This window comes from Pleurodeles waltl, chromosome 7 (assembly GCF_031143425.1).
Source record: "Pleurodeles waltl isolate 20211129_DDA chromosome 7, aPleWal1.hap1.20221129, whole genome shotgun sequence".
In the NCBI taxonomy this organism is placed as follows: Eukaryota; Metazoa; Chordata; class Amphibia; order Caudata; family Salamandridae; genus Pleurodeles; species Pleurodeles waltl.
In genome coordinates, this window is record NC_090446.1 from 1,542,366,387 (window position 1) to 1,542,387,575 (window position 21,189).

The following is a 21,189-nucleotide window of genomic DNA, read 5'->3' on the forward strand; positions in this document are numbered from 1 at the left end:
AGCCAGGCTCTCTAGAGGTAGCTGTGGATGAGCAGCCAAGCCTTATCTAGGAGACATGCAAAGCTTATGCAATACCACTGTAGTCACACAACACTTACACACATGAAAGAACCACACAGTGTTACAAAAATAAAGGTACTTTATTTTGGTGACACAAGTACTAAAATATTAGATAGGCAATACTCCAATAGGTGGTAAGTAAAAACACTATATATGTACAGTAGCAATCAGAAATAGGCATAAAAAGCAATAGAAAACAGTGAAAAGCAATAGGCAATACTGACGGCCTGGGGGGGACCAAACCATATACTAAGAAAGTTGAATGCAAAAGTTGGGCCGCCACCCAAGGAAGTGAAATTGGCAGAGGGGAGCTGGAAGAACTAGGAAACCCACACAGTAAGAGCCTGAGTGCACCCCAGGGTCCAGGAGAGTAGAGGTAAGTTACTGGTTCTACCCAAACCAATCTAAAGGACTTCAAGGAAGGATAGTGCAAGACCCAGACAAGACTGAAAGAAACCAAAGGTGGATCCTGGAATAGTAAGATCCTGAAAAGAAGGGAACCAAGTCCAGTTCCTCTTGGTGTGTACAGTAGTGGCTGGAGCCACTACTCCCCGTCTGTGGATTCAGGAGTTGGTCGACGGTAAGACGAAGATGGTCAGCCACGCAGCATTGGAGCAGATGAAGAGTCCCTGGGTGAGGCAGTCGACATTCCACACCGGATGAAGGATTGCAGTCAGTCTGTGATGTGGACAAACCGCCAACAAGCCTTGGCAAAGGCAAATGTCATGGTTGGTGGAAAAGTGGAGCTGCCGGGGACCAGCAAGGTCCAGAGGGACGCAACCCACAGGGAAGACCCAGGTGACCATCAGCACTGCAGAGAGTCTGAAGAAGAAGAGGCAGCCCTCACAGAAGATCCATAAGCAAGGATCCCAGGAGTCACAGAGAGGGCCACACAGCACACCTAAGGAGAGGTCCCACATCACAGGAGAAGCATGCAGAGGGCTGTGCATCACAGGGAAGATAACTGGGGGCTGGGGCTACAAGGAGCCTGAAGATCCCTTCGAGGAGATACCAACAAGCCTTGGCAGCTGCAAGAGATGCAGTGCATGGGGGTACTTCCTGGGAAGGGAAGGGCTTATCTTCACCAAAGCTGAAGAGCTGGCAAAGAGGACCAAGGGGACTTCTCCAGACCACCACCCGTGATGCAGGATCCTATGCAGCTCAGGATGAGAGGAGATCCACGCAGCCGGTTGTCATTGCAGTTTGTGCATGCGGATGCAGGGATGTGACTCCTTCAGTCCAGGAGAGATTCCTTCTTGCATCTTGTGCAGACTGAAGGCCTCCAAAGCCATGTAACACCTACTTCCAAAGGGAGAGGGTGTTACACCCATTTCCCAAGGAAAATCCTTTGTTCTGCCTTCTTAGGCTTGAGCTGGTCAAGTCAAATTTTGTGTGGCCTTATGTGGCTTTTTAAAGAAATGTAACACAACACAGCTGCTTCTGCAGTGTTACATTAAATTTCAACTTGGGAGGTGTTCGAAGGGTGGAGCACGAGCATTCTCATGCATCTGACCATGTGTTGTGTAGCCATTTTAGTTATAGCTCCATGCACGTTATTTTAACACACTAGGCCGCTGCGCATTTTAACCTAGATATATTTTATTCAGCTTCGCTTTATTATTATTACAATAACCATTTTTACAGTCTTGTTTTATTTTGATCTATGTAACTGTTTTTGCCTAAGCCAGCACTCTGTTCTCAAACAAGACATTCTTGATCACTCTGTGCTTCATTCAAGGCTGCAGCCGGTGAACGTGGTAGAAGTTTAGTATCCAACATTCGTAGAAAAGGCACATCCTTACGTAGGGACATTTTCTCCAAACATCAGCTGTGTTATTATATAAGCACATCCTTGTCCCTTACACGTTACAGGGAGATTCCAGCCAGGGAACCACGACTGTATGCTGATTGCTGAATGCTTCGCTACAGATGCTAACACAGACCACAGGCCTTTGCTCAGGTATGGGGGTTGATGTCTTCCATGGGGAACCTGAAAGGCAGAATTAGACCTCAACATGCTGTGATCAAATTACAACCTAGATAGGAAATAGTCCATCCATCATAGTGACAATATGATAGCGTTGTTTTTATGCTTCACTCTTTTCGTCACAATTTTAATACTGTCATGTTGTGTCGTCCTGGTTATTGCAGCTCATGCTTTGCTATCTAAGATGCAGTTGTTTTACTAAACTCAATATTGAAACATATACTGCCTCTGTTTGTCATTTATATATGAGACTGAATTGTAAATGAGAGAACCGGATGCGACCTGAGTGACCACGACTTCCCTAAGAAGCCTAGTATGTCATGCGCTCTGCTGCCCAATCATCACTATCCATTGGTAGAGATGAGGCACTGCTAGTTAGCCGGAGCAAAACCCGGATTGGAGCGACAGGTGTCACCCGCAGTTGGTTGGACTCAGTCTCCCACACCGCGTGCGATTCTGCTGCTCAAAATGCATTAGTCTCATTAGAATAATGAGAGTCTACGCGACACATGGAGTTTGGTGCATTCTCAGTTACTCTAAAGCAAGTAAACTTGGTAATTGGTCAAACTGCCACGCCTTCTCCAGTGAGACGTAAAAAGGAGAAATACCTTTACTTCTCCTTGTTATTTTCTCTTTCCGCATGTGCTGCATTCTGTAGCACATATTGGAAGAGGAAAATGCCTCTAAACATTGTTTTTGAGCAGAAAGGTATCCCTTTCTCCTCAAAAACAATCCTGCCTGTAACACAAGTACCCTTGCACTAGTGTTCAAGGATACCTACATTAGCCCAAGGCTGCCCAGAGTACACCAGTGCAAGGAGAGAACAGAAATGTTCCATATCTTTCTAAATATGGAGTATTTCTTCTCTTTCTTTTCATGCTGTCCAGTGTTGCATGAAAGAATAGTAAAACTGCTCCCTTGCATATAACCCATCATAATTCCTTCACTTGCTGAATGGCAAAACAGTATGCAGCAATGTTCCACAAATAGCCTTGAAGCATATCGACTACTGGACCTGGTGTAACAGAAAAATAACCTACTGGCTCTGAGTGAGTACAGAAAGTGAGTACCCTTCTCTCTCATGACAGAATAAATACAAATACTTTTCATAATTAGGCATTCCAAGAGCGGGAGCACAATACAGAGACTATGGGGCCGATTAGGACTTTCCAGAACCAAGGAGGAGAGACAGCTGCCAGGCTGCTGGCATCTCCTCCCACCTTATTAGAATGTTCCCCCCATGCTGTTTGGGGGAACCTACATGGATGCATTGGTTTCGGCTCCTCATAGAGCCAAAGCCAATGCAGCTGCACATGGGGACCGTGAAGCACCCACAGAATGCTCATGCGGACGGTGCATATTCAGTGGGTCCTGCATGGGGAGCCCCTGCACTGTCCACAACATGGTCATGGACAGTACAGGGGCCCCCCAGTGGCCCCCTTTGTGGTTTTCCGCCGGCCTTTCCATGACAGGACACCAGCCCTGGAAAGGCTGGTGGAAAACCATTTCCTAATCAGCACAGCAGTGCTGAATTCAGCATCGCCATGGCTTACTAGGAAATGGATCTACTGCCAGCCCGTTGGGACCTATTGTCCTGGTGGTGGACCGCTGACGGTCCCACTGTCAGTATCCTAATCCGATGGTCGGACAGTCAGCCTGTGGTGGTCTGGCCGCCACTGTGGTCCTGGTGGCATCTGGCGGTGGCCAGACCTCCAGGGTCATAATCGACCCTTATGTCTAAGCTTGTCGAAGACAATGATGCATTTTTTGTCCCAGGGTACCGATTCACATAAATTACTGTGAATAAGCCTCTGTAAATGCAATCAGGGAAAAGTTTGGAATTCACTGATGACAGAAGCCAACCATCCTCATTGCTTTCTGGGTCACAAGTGCGTTAATTTTCAGAATAATAGAGATGCTTTCTGCAGACAGCTTTCTCACTTCACTCTAAATTTTGTAAAAAAGTAAATATCTTCTTGCTGACAATATTGCAATTGTGCTGGGAACACTTTATTTCTATTGCCTGGGAAATAACTGAATCATTTTTACAGTCTTCTCTGACTTTGGACACAACTATTAGGTCATCACATATCTCAGCATCAATATATTACAGCACTGAATTACAGGGAAGATGGAGAATTACAGGGAATCTTTCTTCGGAATTTGGGAGAAAACTGAAGAGCTCTCTGTATAGCCTTATGGAATTTGACAACTCATTTTTATATGCCATGATCGGAGGGTTGCAAGGACTTCCTAGCACTACTTTTAAGATAACGTGCTCAAATATTTTATCAATGGCAGGTGCCATTCTTTTCTCTACTTCAAGCATAATCTTGTACAGTATTTGTACTCCTTCATGAAACCCCCCACCCACCACCAACAACACACTACACCCTACCGCAAGTGGAACAAGATCTCCAAAGAACACCTGATCGCTAACCTCACTCAAGCTACACCTCCCATCACCAACGACCCCAACAGCGCCACCCACAACCTCACACAATGGCTAGCAACCTGCGCAGACTCCCTCGCCCGTTTGAAAACAAACAACAACACCCACACCATCAAGACCGCCCCCTGGTTCACCACAGAACTCCAGGTCACCAAACGAGAATGCCAAAAAATTGAGAAAGCCTGGCGCCAAGAACCCTCAATGAGCAACTTCTCCGCCCTCAAAACAGCCATGCGCAAACACCACCAACTAATTCGGACAACCAAACAGTCCTTCTACAAAGAATGCATAGACAACAACACAAACAACAGCAAGGAACTCTTTCCCATCATCAAAGAAATCACCAAACCCAAATCCAGCACCATCGACCCTCCACACTCCCAAAATCTCTGCAACTCCCTCTCCAACTACTTTCACCGCAAAATCACAGACATACACAACAGCTTCACAGCAGCAGCACCCACCACCACCACCGACACAACCAACACCACAACACCCTCCCGAACCAACCAACTACACACCTGGACCCCCACCAGTGACGAAGAAATCGGCAAAACCATGAACTCCATCAACTCAGGCTCCCCAACAGACCCTTTCCCCCACCACATTTTCAACAAGGCCAGCCAAATCATCGCTCCCCAGCTCCGTGCCGTCATCAACAGTTCCTTCGACACCGCAACCTTCCCAGACGTTTGGAAGCATGCCGAAGTCAACGCTCTTCTCAAAAACCCCAAAGCAGACCCGGAAGACCTCACAAACTACAGTTCCCATTTCTCTTACTCCCTTCCCCGCAAAGGTCGCTGAGAAGATAGTAAACGCTAAACTGTCTTGCTTCTTAGAAGAAAACAACATACTTGACGCCTCCCAGTCTGGATTCCGCAACAACCACAGCACTGAGACCGCCCTCATCGCCTGCACAGACGACATCAGGACCAGAGTGGACAAGGGCGAGACCGTCCCTCTCGTCCTCCTAGACCTCACTGCAGCTTTCGACACTGTATGCCACCAAACCCTCCTTGCACGCCTTTTAGACGCTGGAATTTGCCACAAGGCCCTGGACTGCCTCACCTCCTTCCTCGCCGAAAGAACCCAAAGAGTTTGGCTCCCTCCTTTCTGGTCTACAGCCACCAAGATCATCTGTGGGGTCCCCCAAGGATCCTCCCTCAGCCCCACCCTCTTCAACATCTACCTGGCTCCTCTCGCCAACATCCTCTGACCCCACGGCATCACCATCATCTCATACGCAGACGACACCCAGCTCATCATCTCCCTCACCAGGAACCCAGCCACCGCCAAGATTAACCTGCACGCCGGACTCCTAGACGTCGCCATTGGATGACAGCAAGCCACCTCAAATTAAACTGAAACAAAACAGAGATCATCATCTTCGGCCCCAACAAGACAGCATGGAATGACTCCTGGTGGCCCACCACCCTCGGACCACCCCCAACATCCACCACCCACACACGCAACCTTGGTATCATTCTAGACTCATCTCTCTCCATGACCCAGCAAATCAATGCCATATCATCCTCCTGCTTCAACACCCTTCGCCTGCTACGCAAGACTTTCAAATGGATTCCATTAGAAACAAGAAGGACAGTCATCCACTCCCTCATCAGCAGCAGACTGGACTACGGCAACGCCCTCTACGCAGGGACCACAGCCAAGCTTCAAAGAAAACTCCAGCGAATTCAGAATGCAGCCGCATGTCTCATCCTCAACCTCCCTCGCCACAAACACATATCCACCCACGTCAGATCCCTACACCGACTGCCCATCAACAAAAGGATCATTTTCAAAGTCCTCGTCCACGCACACAAAGCCCTCCACAACACTGGATCGGCCTACCTCATTGAACAAGTAAACTTCCACAGACCAACTCGACAGCTCCGCTGACCTCGCCCTCGCCCTCGCTACAGTCCCCCACATCCAACGTACAACCTCCGGTGCTGATCCTTCTCCTACCTCACCGGCAAGACCTAGAACTCCCTCCCCACCAACCTAGGCAAGACCCAGGACCTCCTAACCTTCCGAAAGCACCTTAAAACATGACTTTTTGAACAGTAACCGGCAACCCCCCCCTCCCAGCGCCTTGAGACCCTAACGGGTGAGTACTGCGCTTAAGAAATTATTTGATTGATTTATTGTACTGAGGAGTACAAGGAAACATAGTATTTAGTTTCACTGTGATCATCACTGGATCTGTACTCTAAATTAACCTATTTTCTTTCCCTGTAAAATATTAAGCCTCTTCTTTCATTGTGTGTTTTAAATCAAGCGGCAAGTGAAAACTGAGAACTATTTTACTCTTGATTCTTATGATTTTAACTTGAAATACAAATTCTTATCCCCATCCTGTGTTTGTATTGTTACACCATCTGTTGTGCACTTAATTGTACACAAAAAATCATGACCCAACAAATAACTGGATTTGTGACACAGTAAGGGGCACCTTCTGGCACAAAATCTGCCCAAAAACAATTGCCAGAGACAATTTCCTCTTTCTACATGTGTTGCAGAATGCTGTGCACATAGAAAGAGGAAAAAACAAGGAGAAAAAAAAAATAATTTACTTTCTTATGCCTTCCTTTGGAGGTGCACCATTTTGATGCATTCCCAGGTGTACTACTAATAGTAAATCTGTGAATGCACCAAAATTCATGGGTGGATGCGTTGGAAAAACGTATGCTCTAACAATGGAACCCCTTTCTGGGGCAGAGTAAAACAAGACAGTGATTTGCGCAGTCTTGGGTAACTCCAGGTTTATCAATCCATGCAGGGCCACTCAAGTTGGCTTTACTTGGCTTGATAAATTTGTCTTCATTGTTGCATCATCCCTGCGCCCACAAGCATGGCACAAGGGTGATACAACACTATGATAAATGTGGCCTCCAGAACTCATTAGATTGATAAACTAATCCCTAGCAGTGGACAATGTGGTCTAAGCTACAAGGACTGATGTGACTACATCAACCCAGTACGTGCCTCTGAGACAAAGATTAAAAATTAATATTTTTTTAAAACCTGTATCACATTGACATTCAGAGAGTTAGATGTTTATACTATATGTGCACATATAATCATCACTGTATATATCTTTCACAAACTAATGTTTTGGTTTATTTCCAAATACTTAGGTTTTAGACAGCTTTCACTGTCTGGGAACATACATTGTCATCACACAACACAAACCAACAACACACAAAACATAAAATTAAATTAAGAAAGGGAAATTTGGCTGACCCTTTCAACCACAGGCTACTGTTGTTCAGCTATATTTTTGCAGTGGATAAAGGGAGGTTCATCAGCACTAGTGTTAGCCAATGGCGTTTGGTGGAGGTGAACACCCAATAAAAGGGCTCACATGCAGATTGGCATTACTTCCTTCTTCATTTTTTTTTTTTACCCAAAGTGTTCCTCCCCTGCACTCACCTACCCTTTTCATGACCACCACAGTTGAATGTTGCTCTGTGGTGCTCCCAAAACCTTCCCCATACTGCTCCCTGTATTTCCCAAGTCCCAACAAATATTATGTGATAAGAAGCCACTTGCTTGCTTTATTGATCCTGCACATTTATGTTTCTCTTAGATTTATTTCACTGTTCTGTTCACAGTAAATTAATCCCTTTGCTGCCAGGCTTTTTCCCCTCCTGTGCCAAGCCTTTTTTTGGCCTATATGGGGTAGTTCACGCTTGGGCCTTCATAACCTAAGCTAGCCACGCCAAATTTGTGTCATTTGTTTCCAACATCCTAGGGTTTCTAAAGGTACCCAGAGTTTATGGGTTCCCCAGGTGGAGACCAAGAAATGAGCAAAAATACAGCTACAATTTAGTTTTTTTTTTAAAATGGGAAAAAATGGCTGCAGAAGAAGGCTTGTGTTTTTTTCCCCTGAAAATGGCATCAACAAAGGGCTTGGGGTGCTACAATTACCATCTTCAAAGCTTTCAAGAACAGGCAGACTTGGATCAGAAAACCACGTTTTTAAACACAATTTTGGCATTTTACTGGGACATACCCCATTTTTGCTATTTTTTTTGCTTTCAGCCTTCTTCCAGTTAGTGACAAAAATGGGTGTGAAACCAATGGTGGATCCCGGACAGCTAAACATTTCTGAAAAGTAGACACGATTCTGAATTTACCAAGGGGTCATTTGCCGAGATCCTGCAAGTTTTTCCTGTAGAAAATAACAGGTGAAAAAATAAATATTGAAATGGAGGTGAATAAAATAGCCATTTCTCTCCACATTTTACTCTCTAACCTTTACCAGCTATGGCAGATTTTTTAAAGCAATATACCGTTACGTCTGCTGGACTCCTCTGGTCCTGGGGATATATTGGGCTTGTAGGTTCATCAAGAACCATAGGTACCCAGAGCCAATAAATGAGCTGCACCTTGCAATGGGTTTTCATTGTATACCGGGTATACAGCAATTCATTTGGTGAAATATATAGAGTGAAAAATAGGTATGAAGGAAACCGTTGTATTTCCAAAATGGGCTCAAGATAAGGTGAGCTTCCAGCGCAATGAGGGCGACCTTTGTTGAGGTCAGCGCGCAATTGCGCACTGAGGTAATCAGACGTCTCAGGGGCGGTGGTGGAAGGGGAAGCGATTTCCCTTCCATCCCTGCTCAGGTGAGGGGGTTGGGAGACCCTCGAGGGGAGCCAGGATGTAACCGTTACGTCCGTGGCCCAAAGGGGTTAAAAAGCAGAAAAATGGACATCATTGAGTCTCATACATTATGCACAGGTGAGCAGATGGTGGCCGTCTTGGAATGATAGAACACGTTTAATATGGCCTCTATATGCTCAGGAGGCACCAAGAACCTATTGCCTTTGTCAATGCTTGTTATCAATGAACTATTTAATATTTTAGTGTTCTGCTGCTTTTCAATAAATGGAAGCTTTGCATCTGGGGTTCGAGTTTCATTGCAGAAGCAGCAGCATAGGGTTAGCCATGTCCCACTCAGCTACATGCTTTGTGCAAATGGACCATGTGCGCCTCTTCTGTTATATGGTACTCACCTCGTAAACATCAGTACACACAAAGAATGATGAAGAAATACAAAGTTATATGTTATTCTGCTTTGATTGTACTGTGCCATGGCTGAGTAGAGTCAAATGTGAAATCTGCATCTTGTCATGGCTTTTTAGCCAACAATATAATGCATTGTAGAGCTTAAAGTATCAACTTTAATACTGCAGATTTGAGTTAATTAACCTCAGTATGCATTGGTTAAACTATGGAAGGAGTGTAAGAAGAGGGTAACAACTGAGCAACAGTTTTAAAAATTACAAAGATAATAATCACCTGAATTGTACATTAAATGGAGTTAATGTTACCACTCAGTTCTATGGCCATCCGCCTTGGATCTCTGCAAAAGTGAACTCCTCTGTGACTTGGAGTATTCCTTAAGAGTATCATTTTGTCTAATATAATTAACCAAATTATATTTTGAATTTCCAGGCATAGAGAAAAGCATTGTTTCCCTTGTCTGTGCTCCATACGGATCTGCTTTGAGTGATATTCCATCAGAGATGCCAGGTATCTTCTCATCCAAGGGCTCTTCTAGGTGTAAACAAAGCCTCCAAGGATGGATTCTCATGGGTAAGAGAAACTGGAACTGCTAAAAAGTATCAGTGTCTGCAACTAATGTAACAAATCGTGTATGTGACTATAACACCCTGGTGCTACCAGTGCTACCAGTAACACAGCACTCCAGTGCTACCAGGGATACCTGTAACTATCTTACATTGTTGGGTATACTTGATTATCAATAAATGTTTCAAATTAGTATCTGTAAAACATGCATGTGTTGACGAACTGCAGGCCAAAAGTAAATTCTATTTGTTGGCAGCATCAGGGCACCATATATTTCCATATTATTCCATTGCCAATAGAAACAGATGATTAATAAACAATTTAGCTTGAATAAATAGAGCCTGGGGTATAAATGTTTAAAACTGGAAAGAAAATACAAGTTTTGGTGAGATTTGTATTATCACACACTGGACCTAGTTATCAAGTGAACCCCTTCGCTGCCAGGCCTTTTCCCCCTCCTGTGCCGAGCCTTTTTTTGGCTATTTGGGTGCAGTTCGCGCTTAGGCCCTCATAACTTTTTGTTCACATAAGCTACCCACGCCAAATTTGCGTCCTTTTTTTCCAACATCCCAGGGATTCTAGAGGTATCCAGACTTTGTGGGTTCCCAAGAAGGAGGCCAAGAAATTAGCCAAAATACAATGAAAATGTCATTTTTTTCAAAAAAATGGGAAAAAGGGGCTGCAGAAGAAGCTTGTGGTTTTTTCACTGAAAATGGCATCAACAAAGGGTTTGCAGTGCTAAAATCACCAGCTTCCCAGCTTTCAGGAACAGGCAGACTTGAATCAGAAAACCCAATTTTTCAACACAATTTTGGCATTTTACTGGGACATACCCCATTTTAAAGATTTTTTGTGCTTTCAGCCTCCTTCCAGTCAGTGACAGAAACGGGCATGAAACAAATGCTGGATCCCAGAAACCGCAACATTTCTTAAAAGTAGACAAAATTCTGAATTCAGCAAGGGGTAATTTGTGAAGATCCTACAAGGGTTTCCTACAGAACATAACAACTGAAAAAGAAAAATATTGAAATTGAGGTGAAAAAAATATCAATTTTTCTTTAGGTTTTACTCTGTAACTTTTTCCTGCAATGTCAGATTTTCGAAAGCAATATACCGTTACATCTGCTGGACTCCTCTGGTTGCGGGGATATATAGGGCTTGTAGGTTCATCAAGAACCCTAGGTACCCAGAGCCAATAAATGAGTTGCACCCTGCAGTGTTTTTCATTCTATACCTGGTATACAGCAATTCATTTGCTGAAATATAAAGAGTTAAAAATAGCTATCAAGAAAACCTTCGTATTTCCAAAAAGGGCACAAGACAAGGTGTTGAGGAGCAGTGGTTATTTGCACATCTCTGAATTCCGGGGTGACCATACTAGCATGTGAATTACAGGGCATTTCTCAAATAGATGTCTTTTTTACACACACTTATATTTGGAAGTTAAAAATGTAGAGAAAGACAAGGGGCAATAACACTTGTTTTGCTAATCTATGTTCCCCCAAGTCTCCCGATAAAAATGATACCTCACTTGTGTGGGTAGGCCTAGAGCCCGCGACAGGGAAACGCCCCAAAACGCAACGTGGACACATCACATTTTTTTCAAGAAAACATAGGTGTTTTTTGCAAAGTGCCTACCTGTAGATTTTGGCCTCTAGCTCAGCCGGCACCTAGGGAAAACCTACCAAACCTGTGCATTTTCTAAAACTAGAGACCTAGGGGGATCCAAGATGGGGTGACTTGTGGGGCTCTGACCAGGTTCTGTTACCCAGAATCCTTTGCAAACCTCAAACTTTGGCTAAACAACAAATTTTCCTCAAATTTTGGTGACAGAAGTTCTGGAATCAGAGAGGAGCCACAAATTTCCTTCCACCCAGCGTTCCCCCAAGTCTCCCGATAAAAATGATGTCTCACTTGTGTGGGTAGGCCAAGCGCCCGCGACAGGAAATGCCCCAAAACGCAACGTGGACACATCACATTTTTTGAAAGAAAACATAGGTGTTTTTTGCAAAGTGCCTACCTGTAGATTTTGGCCTCTAGCTCAGCCGGCACCTGGGGAAACCTACCAAACCTGTGCATTTTTGAAAAACTAGAGACACAGGGGAATCCAAGATGGGGTGACTTGTGGGGCTCTGACCAGGTTCTGTTGCCCAGAATCCTTTGCAAACCTCAAAATTTGGCTAAAAAAACACATTTTCCTCACATTTTGGTGACAGATAGATCTGAAATCAGAGAGGAGCCACAAATTTCCTTCCACCCAGCGTTCCCCCAAGTCTCCTGATAAAAATGATACCTCACTTGTGTGGGTAGGCCTAGCGCCCATGACAGGAAATGCCCCAAAACGCAACGTGGACAAATCACATTTTTTGAAAGAAAACAGAGGTGTTTTTTGCAAAGTGCCTACCTGTAGATTTTGACCTCTAGCTCAGCCGGCACCTAGGGAAACCTACCAAACTTGTGCATTTCTGAAAACTAGAGACCTAGGAGAATCCAAGATGGGGTGACTTGTGGGGCTCTGACCAGGTTCTGTTACCCAGAATCCTTTGTAAACCTCAAAATTTGGCTAAAAAAACACATTTTCCTCACATTTTGGTGACAGAAAGTTCTGAAATCAGAGAGGAGCCACAAATTTCCTTCCACCCAGCGTTCCCCCAAGTCTCCCGATAAAAATGATACCTCACTTGTGTGGGTAGGCCTAGCGCCCGCGACAGGAAATGCCCCAAAACGCAACGTGGACACATCACATTTTTTAAAAGAAAACAGAGGTGTTTTTTGCAAAGTGCCTACCTGTAGATTTTTGCCTCTAGCTCAGCCGGCACCTAGGGAAACCTACCAAACCTGTGCATTTTTTAAAACAAGAGACCTAGGGGAATTCAAAATGGGGTGACTTGTGGGGCTCTGACCAGGTTCTGTTACCCAGAATCCTTTGCAAACCTCAAAATTTGGCTAAAAAAACACGTTTTCCTCACATTTCGGTGACAGAAAGTTCTGGAATCTGAGAGGAGCCACAAATTTCATTCCACCCAGCGTTCCCCCAAGTCTCCCGATAAAAATGATACCTCACTTGTGTGGGTAGGCCTAGCGCCCATGACAGGAAACGCCCCAAAACACAACGTGGACACATAACATTTTTTTAAAGAAAACACAGGTGTTTTTTGCAAAGTGCCTACCTGTATATTTTTTGGCCTCTAGCTCAGCCGGCACCTAGGGAAACCTACCAAACCTGTGCATTTTTGAAAACTAGAGACCAAGGGGAATCCAAGATGGGGAGACTTGTGGGGCTCTGAGCAGGATCTGTTACTCAGAATCATTTGCAAACCTAAAAAATTGGGCTAAAAAAACACGTTTTCCTCACATTTCGGTGACAGAAAGTTCTGGAATCTGAGAGGAGCCACAAATTTCCTTCCACACAGTATTCCCCCAAGTCTCCCGATAAAAATGATAACTCACTTGTGTGGGTAGGCCTAGCGCCCGCGACAGGAAATGGCCCAAAACACAACGTGGACACATCAAATTTTTTCATAGAAAACAGTGCCTACCTGTGGATTTTGGCCTCTAGCTCAGCCGGCCCCAGGGGGGGCAGAAATGGCCTAAAATAAATTTGTCCCCCCCCGGGAGCGACCCTTGCCTACGGGGTCGCTCCCCCTGCGTGACATTGGCGCCAAAAACAAAATCCCCGGTGCCTAGTGGTTTCTGCCCCCTTGGGGGCAGATTGACCTTAAATCGGCCAATCTGCCCCAAGGGGGGCAGAAATGGTCTAAATACAATTTGCCCCCCAAGGGAGCGACCCTTGCCTAATGGGTCGCTCCCCATCTCTAAAAAAAACAAACAAACAAAAACACAAAAAAACTATTTGCCTTGGCGCCTAGAGGTTTCTGCCCCCCCTGGGGGCAGATCGGCCTTATAACAATAGGCTGATCTGCCCCCAGGGGGGCAGAAATGGACTAAAATAAATTTCCCCTCCCACCCCCCCAAGGCCCCCCTGGGAGCGACCCTTGCCTACGGGGTCGCTCCCCCTGCGTGACATTGGCGCCGAAAAATAAAATCCCTGGTGCCTAGTGGTTTCTGCCCCCTTGGGGGCAGATTGACCTAAAATCAGCCAATCTACCCCCAAGGGGGGCAGAAATGGTCTAAATACAATTTGCCCCCCAGGGGAGCGACCCTTGCCTAATGGGTCGCTCCCCATCTCTAAAAAAACAAAAAAAAAAACACACAACATTTTTTTTCCCTGGCGCCTAGAGGTATCTGCCCCCCCTGGGGGCAGAAATGGCCTAAAATAAATTTGCCCCGCAACACTTCCCCCCCCCTCCCGGAGCGACCCTTGCCTACGGGGTCGCTCCCCCTGCGTGACATTGCCGTAAAAAAAAAAAATCCCCAGTGCCTAGTGGTTTCTGCCCCCTTGGGGGCAGATTGACCTAAAATCGGCCAATCTGCCCCCAAGGGGGGCAGAAATGGTCTAAATACAATTTGCCCCCCAGGGGAGCGACCCTTGCTTAATGGGTCGCTCCCCATCTTTAAAAAAACAAACCAACAAAAAAAGAAAACTAACAAAAAATGTGCCCTGGTGCCTACCTAGAGGTTTCTGCCCCCCCCCCCCGGGGGCAGATCGGCCTAATAACAATAGGTCAATCTTCCCCCAGGGGGGACAGAAATGGCCTAAAATAAATTTGGCCCCCCACCCCCCAAATCCCCCCGGGAGCGACCCTTGCCTACGGGGTCGCTCCCCCTGCATGACATTGGCGCCAAAAAAAAGATCCCTGGTGCCTAGTGGTTTCTGCCCCCCTTGGGGGCAGATTGACCTAAAATCGGCCGATGTGCTCCCAAAGCGGGCAGAAATGACCTAATTACAATTTGCCCCTCCAGGGGAGCGACCCTTGCCTAAGGGGTCACTCCCAATCTCTAAAAAAACAAACAAACAAGAAAAGAAAAAAATTGCCCTGGCGCCTAGTGGTTTCTGCCCCCCATGGGGGCAGATCGGCCTAATTAAAATAGGCTGATCTGCCCCCATGGGGACAGAAATGGCCTAAAATAAATTTGCCCGCCAGGGGAATGACCCTTGTCTAAGGGGTCGCTCCCCTTATGTGAAAAACAAAAAAAAACAAAAAACTCCCTGGTGTCTGGGGCAGATTGGCCTCATAAAAATAGGCCAATCTGCCCCCAAGGGGGGCAGAAATGGCCTAAATATAATTTGCCCCCTAGGGGAGCGACCCTTGCCTAAGGGGATGCTCCCCACTTCAAAAACCAAAAAAGTAAACAAAAACAAAACAAAAAAATATTTGTATCCCTGGTGCCTCGAGGTTTCTGCCCCCAGGGGGGGCAGAAAAAGCCTTAAAAAAAATGCCCCCCCTGGGAGCGACCCTTGCCCAAGGGGTCCCTTATGCCAGTTTCACAAATAAAAAATAAATCCCTGGTGTCTAGTGGGCGTTTTGACAGCCGGATTGCTTTACAATCCGGCTGCCAAAACGCAGAGAGAGACTTCAAAGGGAAGGAAATAACTTTCCTTCCCTTTGAAGCCTCTCTGCCTCCGCCACATGATCGGAAGATAAATGCAAAGCATTTCTCTTACGATCATCTCTCTTCCGATCATCGCGCTGGAAGCTGAGCTTCCAGCACGGAGGAGGAGGCATTGTGATTGTCAGCGCGCACTCGCACGCTGACGTCACAGACCCCACAGAGGGAGCGCTGCCCAGGAAGTAATGGTTACGTCCTCGGCACAGCAGCACTGTGCCGCAGGACGTAACCATTACATCCGCGGCACAGAACCGGTTAAGATGAAGTATGTCATATGTTGTTACATCTAACTTCTCATTTTCCGGCACCTTTAAAAAAAACTTTTTCTAATGTTTTTAATTTGAAGAATTTTCATCAGTTCATTTCTGAAGTAATTTACTAATTATTTTTTGCCAATTATATCTCAGGTTACTATGGTGGTCATTACAACCCTGGCGGACGGTGTTAAAGCTGCGGTAATACTGCAAACAGGCCGGCGGACAAAAAAAGGGAATTACGACCCTGGCGGAAACTGCCAACTAAGACAGCCACTTTAACACATCGCCCGCCACGGCGGTACAGACAAACAGCGCGGCGGTCACCGCCAACAGACAGGCGGAAGACAATGTACTGCCCACACTATCACAACACACCAATCCGCCACCTTTTCCGGGGTCGAATTCACCGTGGATAAAAACACGGTGGAAACAGCTTGTGCTATGGGAAAACGATCACCTCAACACATCGCACGAGGAACGAGGACACCATGGAGCCAGAACTACAAATCTTACCTGCCCTTGCATTCCTGCTCATCGACGACCAACAGCGACATAGGCGCAGAACATACCGGTGAGTACAGCACCTACGACACGGGGAGGGGGGAGGCAAAAATTACGGGGACACCCACCAAACACCCCCACCCCCACTCTCTCATATTACAACATACACACCAATGCAGTCACAAAAATCACAGTAACAACCCACAATCCCCCCGGAAGAATGCAAAGACAAAGCGAATAGCGGTCAAACTTTGTATTGTGCCAATATACTACTCATTAAAAAGTATATGGATATATATATCACAAAATCTGTCAAAAATGAATGTACAATACAAGAAGTAGTGCAGAGATGTACACAACAATGTCCGTGCACCAACAGTCCAAAAATGCATGGGCGACGCCCACAATAGATACCTGACCAAAATCCGAGAGAACACTGCCGGGGCATCAGATAGAAACAATACAGGCACCTCAGTGGGAAGGGAAGGAAGGGCACCTCAGACAGATGAATGCAAAGCCAGATCCACGACAGGGCTCCATGCCCATTGATGTATCCTGGGGAGTGCAAAGCCACAGTCTCTCAAGTCTCTACAGTGGGTGGCTTGCCCACTGTTACATCCTGGGGAGTGCAAAGCCACAGTCTCTCAAGTCACTTCAGTGGGTGGGTTGCCCACTGTGCCATCCTGGGGAGTGCAAAGCCACAGTCTCTCAAGTCTCTACAGTGGGTGGCTTGCCCACTGTTACATCCTGGGGAGTGCAAAGCCACAGTCTCTGAGGTCTCTACAGTGGGTGGGTTGCCCACTGTGCCATCCTGGGGAGTGCAAAGCCACAGTCTCTCAAGTCTCTACAGTGGGTGGGTTGCCCACTGTTACATCCTGGGGAGTGCAAAGCCACAGTCTCTCAGCGGTGCTTAGCCATGGCGGTCTTTGCCCTGTTCAGCGGTCTTCACCATGGCGGTCTTTGCCCTGTTCAGCGGTCTTCACCATGGCAGTCTTGGCCTTGTTCAGCGGTGCTTAGCCATGGCGGTCTTTGCCCTGTTCAGCGGTCTTCACCATGGCAGTCTTGGCCTTGTTCAGCGGTGCTTAGCCATGGCGGTCTTTGCCCTGTTCAGCGGTCTTCACCATGGCGGTCTTTGCCCTGTTCAGCGGTCTTCACCATGGCAGTCTTGGCCTTGTTCAGCGGTGCTTAGCCATGGTGGTCTTTGCCCTGTTCAGCGGTCTTCACCATGGCAGTCTTTGCCCTGTTCAGCGGTCTTCACCATGGCAGTCTTGGCCTTGTTCAGCGGTGCTTAGCAATGGCGGTCTTTGCCCTGTTCAGCGGTGCTTTGCCATGGCGGTTCTGGTACGGATATTGGTGTGTGGCATTACGATCTCCACACTGGACATTGGTGTGTGGCATGACAAACTCCACATTGGACATTGGTGTGTGGCATGAAAAACTCCATACTGAACATTGGTGTGTGGCATGACGAACTCCATACTGGACATTGGTGTGTGGCATGACGAACTCCACACTGGACATTGGTGTGTGGCATAACGAACTCCATACTGGACATTGGTGTGTGGCATGCCGAACTCCACACTGGACGTTGGTGTGTGGCTTGACGTTCCATCATTGCCCAGCAGGGCTGTGGGATTCTGGACCCTCATGGGCTGTGACTCCGGCTGTGGCGGTGGTCTCCTGACCAGTAATGATACTTGAGCCCTCCTGGGCTATGACTCTGGCGGTGGTCTCTGGACCAGTTACGATACTTGAGCCCTCCTAGGCTGCAACTCCGGCGGTGGCAGTGGTCTCCTGACCAGTAACGATACTTGGGACCTCCTGGGCTATGACTCTGGCGGTGGTCTCTGGACCAGTTATGATACTTGAGCCCTCCTGGGCTGTGACTCTGGTGGTGGTCTCCTGACCAGTAACGATGGTGCTGGCAGTTGTGTCTGGCCCGCCGGAAATGATGGCGCACTTCTCCGCCGTGACATTCACAACAGGTTGGGGAGACTTCCTCAGGACCTTCCCCACCTTCTTTTGAGTTACAGATGACTCACCAATCGCCTTGGATCCCAAGTCACTGTTTGTCCCACCAGGAGTCTTGATACGGTCCCGTCGTCCACTCTCCAATTTCGGAGCCTTTACAGGGGGTGGGATGACAGTGCCTTGGCTCCGGGTCCTACTGCCTGCCCTGGTGGACGGGGCACTCCAAAAACCTGGTACACGCACCACTGGTACTGGAGGCTTTTTGACTGAGGCGCTACAACAGGACTGATGAATTGGAGGGGGGGGGCAAAAAGGTCAATTTGACATAGGGACAGTTTCTGACGTACACTGGGATGGGTAGCTGGAGGGGCTCTGGGAGTGGAGGAAGAGGATGTGGTTGTAGGAGGTGTCACTTTAGCTGTTTTGGGTGCAGGTACTGGAGGCTGTCGTGAGGTGGATGGATGTTGGGTGAGTGATTACCGGCGTTTGTGTACTTTGGGAGGGGGCGTCACAGACACACTGGGAGAGGACACAGGGGACGTGTAAATGGCAGTGGAGGTGGTGAGTGCAGGTGAGCGGCTTGTGGTGCTGGGTGTCCTGGTGCGAGTCCTAGTGCCTGTAGATGTGGTGCATGCAGGTGTGTGTGTAGACAACACTGGGAGGGAGGAGGGAGAAGAGGAGGAGGGGGACACAGTGGAGACAGTGGATGTAGCGGTGTCTGTATGGGTCTGATGCTTGTGTGAGTGCCTGTGGTGTGTGTGGTGCCTATGTTTGCCTGAGCTACTTGTGTGTGTTGACTTGTGTGCATGCTGGTCTGTAGGTGTGCTTGGGATGGGCTGGGGTACAGGGGATTGGGTCTGGGTGGAGGAAATTGGAGGGGGGAGGCTGGACACAGGGACAATGGCTGCCATCAGTGCTGAGGCCAGAGATTGCAGGGTTCGCTGAAGGACAGCCTGACCAGAATGAATGCCTTCCAGGAATGCATTACCGTGTTTCAACTCTCGTTCTACACCCTGGATGGCATTCACAATGGTAGACTGCCCAATAGTGAGTGATCTGAGGAGGTCAATGGCCTCCTCACTGAGGGCAGGTGGGGTGACTGGGGCAGGGCCTGAGGTGCCTGGGGTGAAGGTGATGCCCACCCTCCTGGGTGAGCGGGCATGGGGCGAACGCTGAGGGGCTGCTGGGAGGGCGGTGCTGGTAGGGGAGGTGGCAGCTGTACCTGTAGAAGTGGGGCGCACAGATGGTGTCGCCACCACAGGGGAGCTCCCATCGGCGGAGGAGTCTGTGTCGCTGTTTGGTGATCCTGTGGCCGACGTGAAGCTCCCCTCGCCCTCCATCCCACTGGTGAATTCAGAGTCTGTGGTGTGGCCCTCCATGGCCATGTGGGATGCAGCTCCCTCGTGCTCCGGTGCCACTGTACCTCCGCCTGTTGATGCTGATGTACAGAAGGACAGGGAGAGCAGAAAAAGAGTGGAGACAGAAGAAAGAGAGTTTTAGTGCATGGCATACCGCTACCGTTGGCGGACAAGACAAACGCAGCAGCACCCTGCATTACGCCGTGCTCCTGCCCTCTGCACATGCAATTTCAGGGATATGGCCTACATGGCAATGGTAGAAATCTGCCCACATGGATGGCAAAGGGGCAACTATACATCATTTTGCCTTTTTTTTTTGCTGGGGTAGAGTGCCACATGGCCTACATAACGGAGGGGCCTTGCCTACCTAACTCGCCCTGGCCTGGGGACACCCACAGCCCACCACCCCCACCCGGACAGCTCCACTACACGCAAAGTCCATAGGATGAGGTTGTACTCACCCCCTTGTGTCTGCTGTGATGTCCTTAAGCGCCCATCCAACTCCAGGTAGGCCACCGCCAGGATCCGGAACATCAGGGGGGTCATGGTGCGACGGGCCCCCCTCCCACGTTGGGAGGCCATCCCCAGCTGAGCCTCCACCGTCTTCTTGCTGCAGCAGCGAATGTCCTCCCATCTCTTACGGCAGTGGAAGCCCCGTCTCTGGTGGGCCCCCAGGGTCCGGACTTCCTTGGCGATGGCACGCCAAATGTCCCTCTTCTGGTGGGTGCTGACCTACATGACATGCACAAGGAAAGAGGAACAGTCATTACCTACAGCACCGTCGTTGTAATTGGCCCCCTCCCAACTCTATCCCTGTGGCCCATTCATCCCCATGCATGACTGTTCTATGTACTCTGCCCCCTTCCCTCATCCACCCAGCCCTCTCCACCCAGGCCTAGTCCATACAACGTGCTCCCTGTGTACTAACCTGTTGGTCTGGAGGACTGTAGAGTAGCGTATACTGGGGGAGGACCCCATCCACAAGTTTCTCCAACTCCTGTGCAGTGAAGGCAGGGGCCCTTTCCCCAGACGCAGCAGCCATCGTCGCTTCCAGACCGAGGTCACAACAGCACTAGCAGTGTAGGTCCTCTCCTGTCGAAGGTCAGGTATCTAGTGATTGAACAGATAGAAAATGGTGGTGACGTCCGTGGCGGTGACGTCCGCGGCAGTGCGCATCATCACCGCCAGCGCACCTGTTCATTGGCTCCTGGGACCCATAGGGTCCAATGTTAACCAATGCAGCACTGTGCCGCGCTCTACAACCGCCTACCGCGACGGTGTCCAACGCCAGTGCAGTTACCCCACAATTCCAATGTCCCAGTTTAGAGGTCAGGCAGCTGCCATTTCAGGGGCCCACATGGCTTCAATTACTACTGCGTCACACATACCGAGGCCTACACTCAAAACCTTTCCCGGATGGGTTAATTGTCTGGTGTAGTCTTGTGTGTGACTGTGGGGACATACCTGGAGGAATGCTGACTGTTTCTTTGC

General features: G+C 48.0%; 1 protein-coding gene across 3 annotated transcripts in view; it reads left to right on the plus strand.

Moving 5' to 3' along the window:
- Positions 1-21,189, plus strand: part of LOC138246670 (carcinoembryonic antigen-related cell adhesion molecule 21-like) — a 253,270-nt gene that overhangs the window by 11,272 nt on the left and 220,809 nt on the right. For all 3 annotated transcript variants that reach the window (XM_069201422.1, XM_069201423.1, XM_069201424.1), the window contains exons 2-3: positions 9,966-10,106; positions 16,019-16,439. In XM_069201422.1, the coding sequence (XP_069057523.1) occupies positions 16,310-16,439 (130 nt within the window). In that variant the 5' untranslated portion in view covers positions 9,966-10,106; positions 16,019-16,309. The remainder of the gene's footprint in view (positions 1-9,965; positions 10,107-16,018; positions 16,440-21,189) is intronic.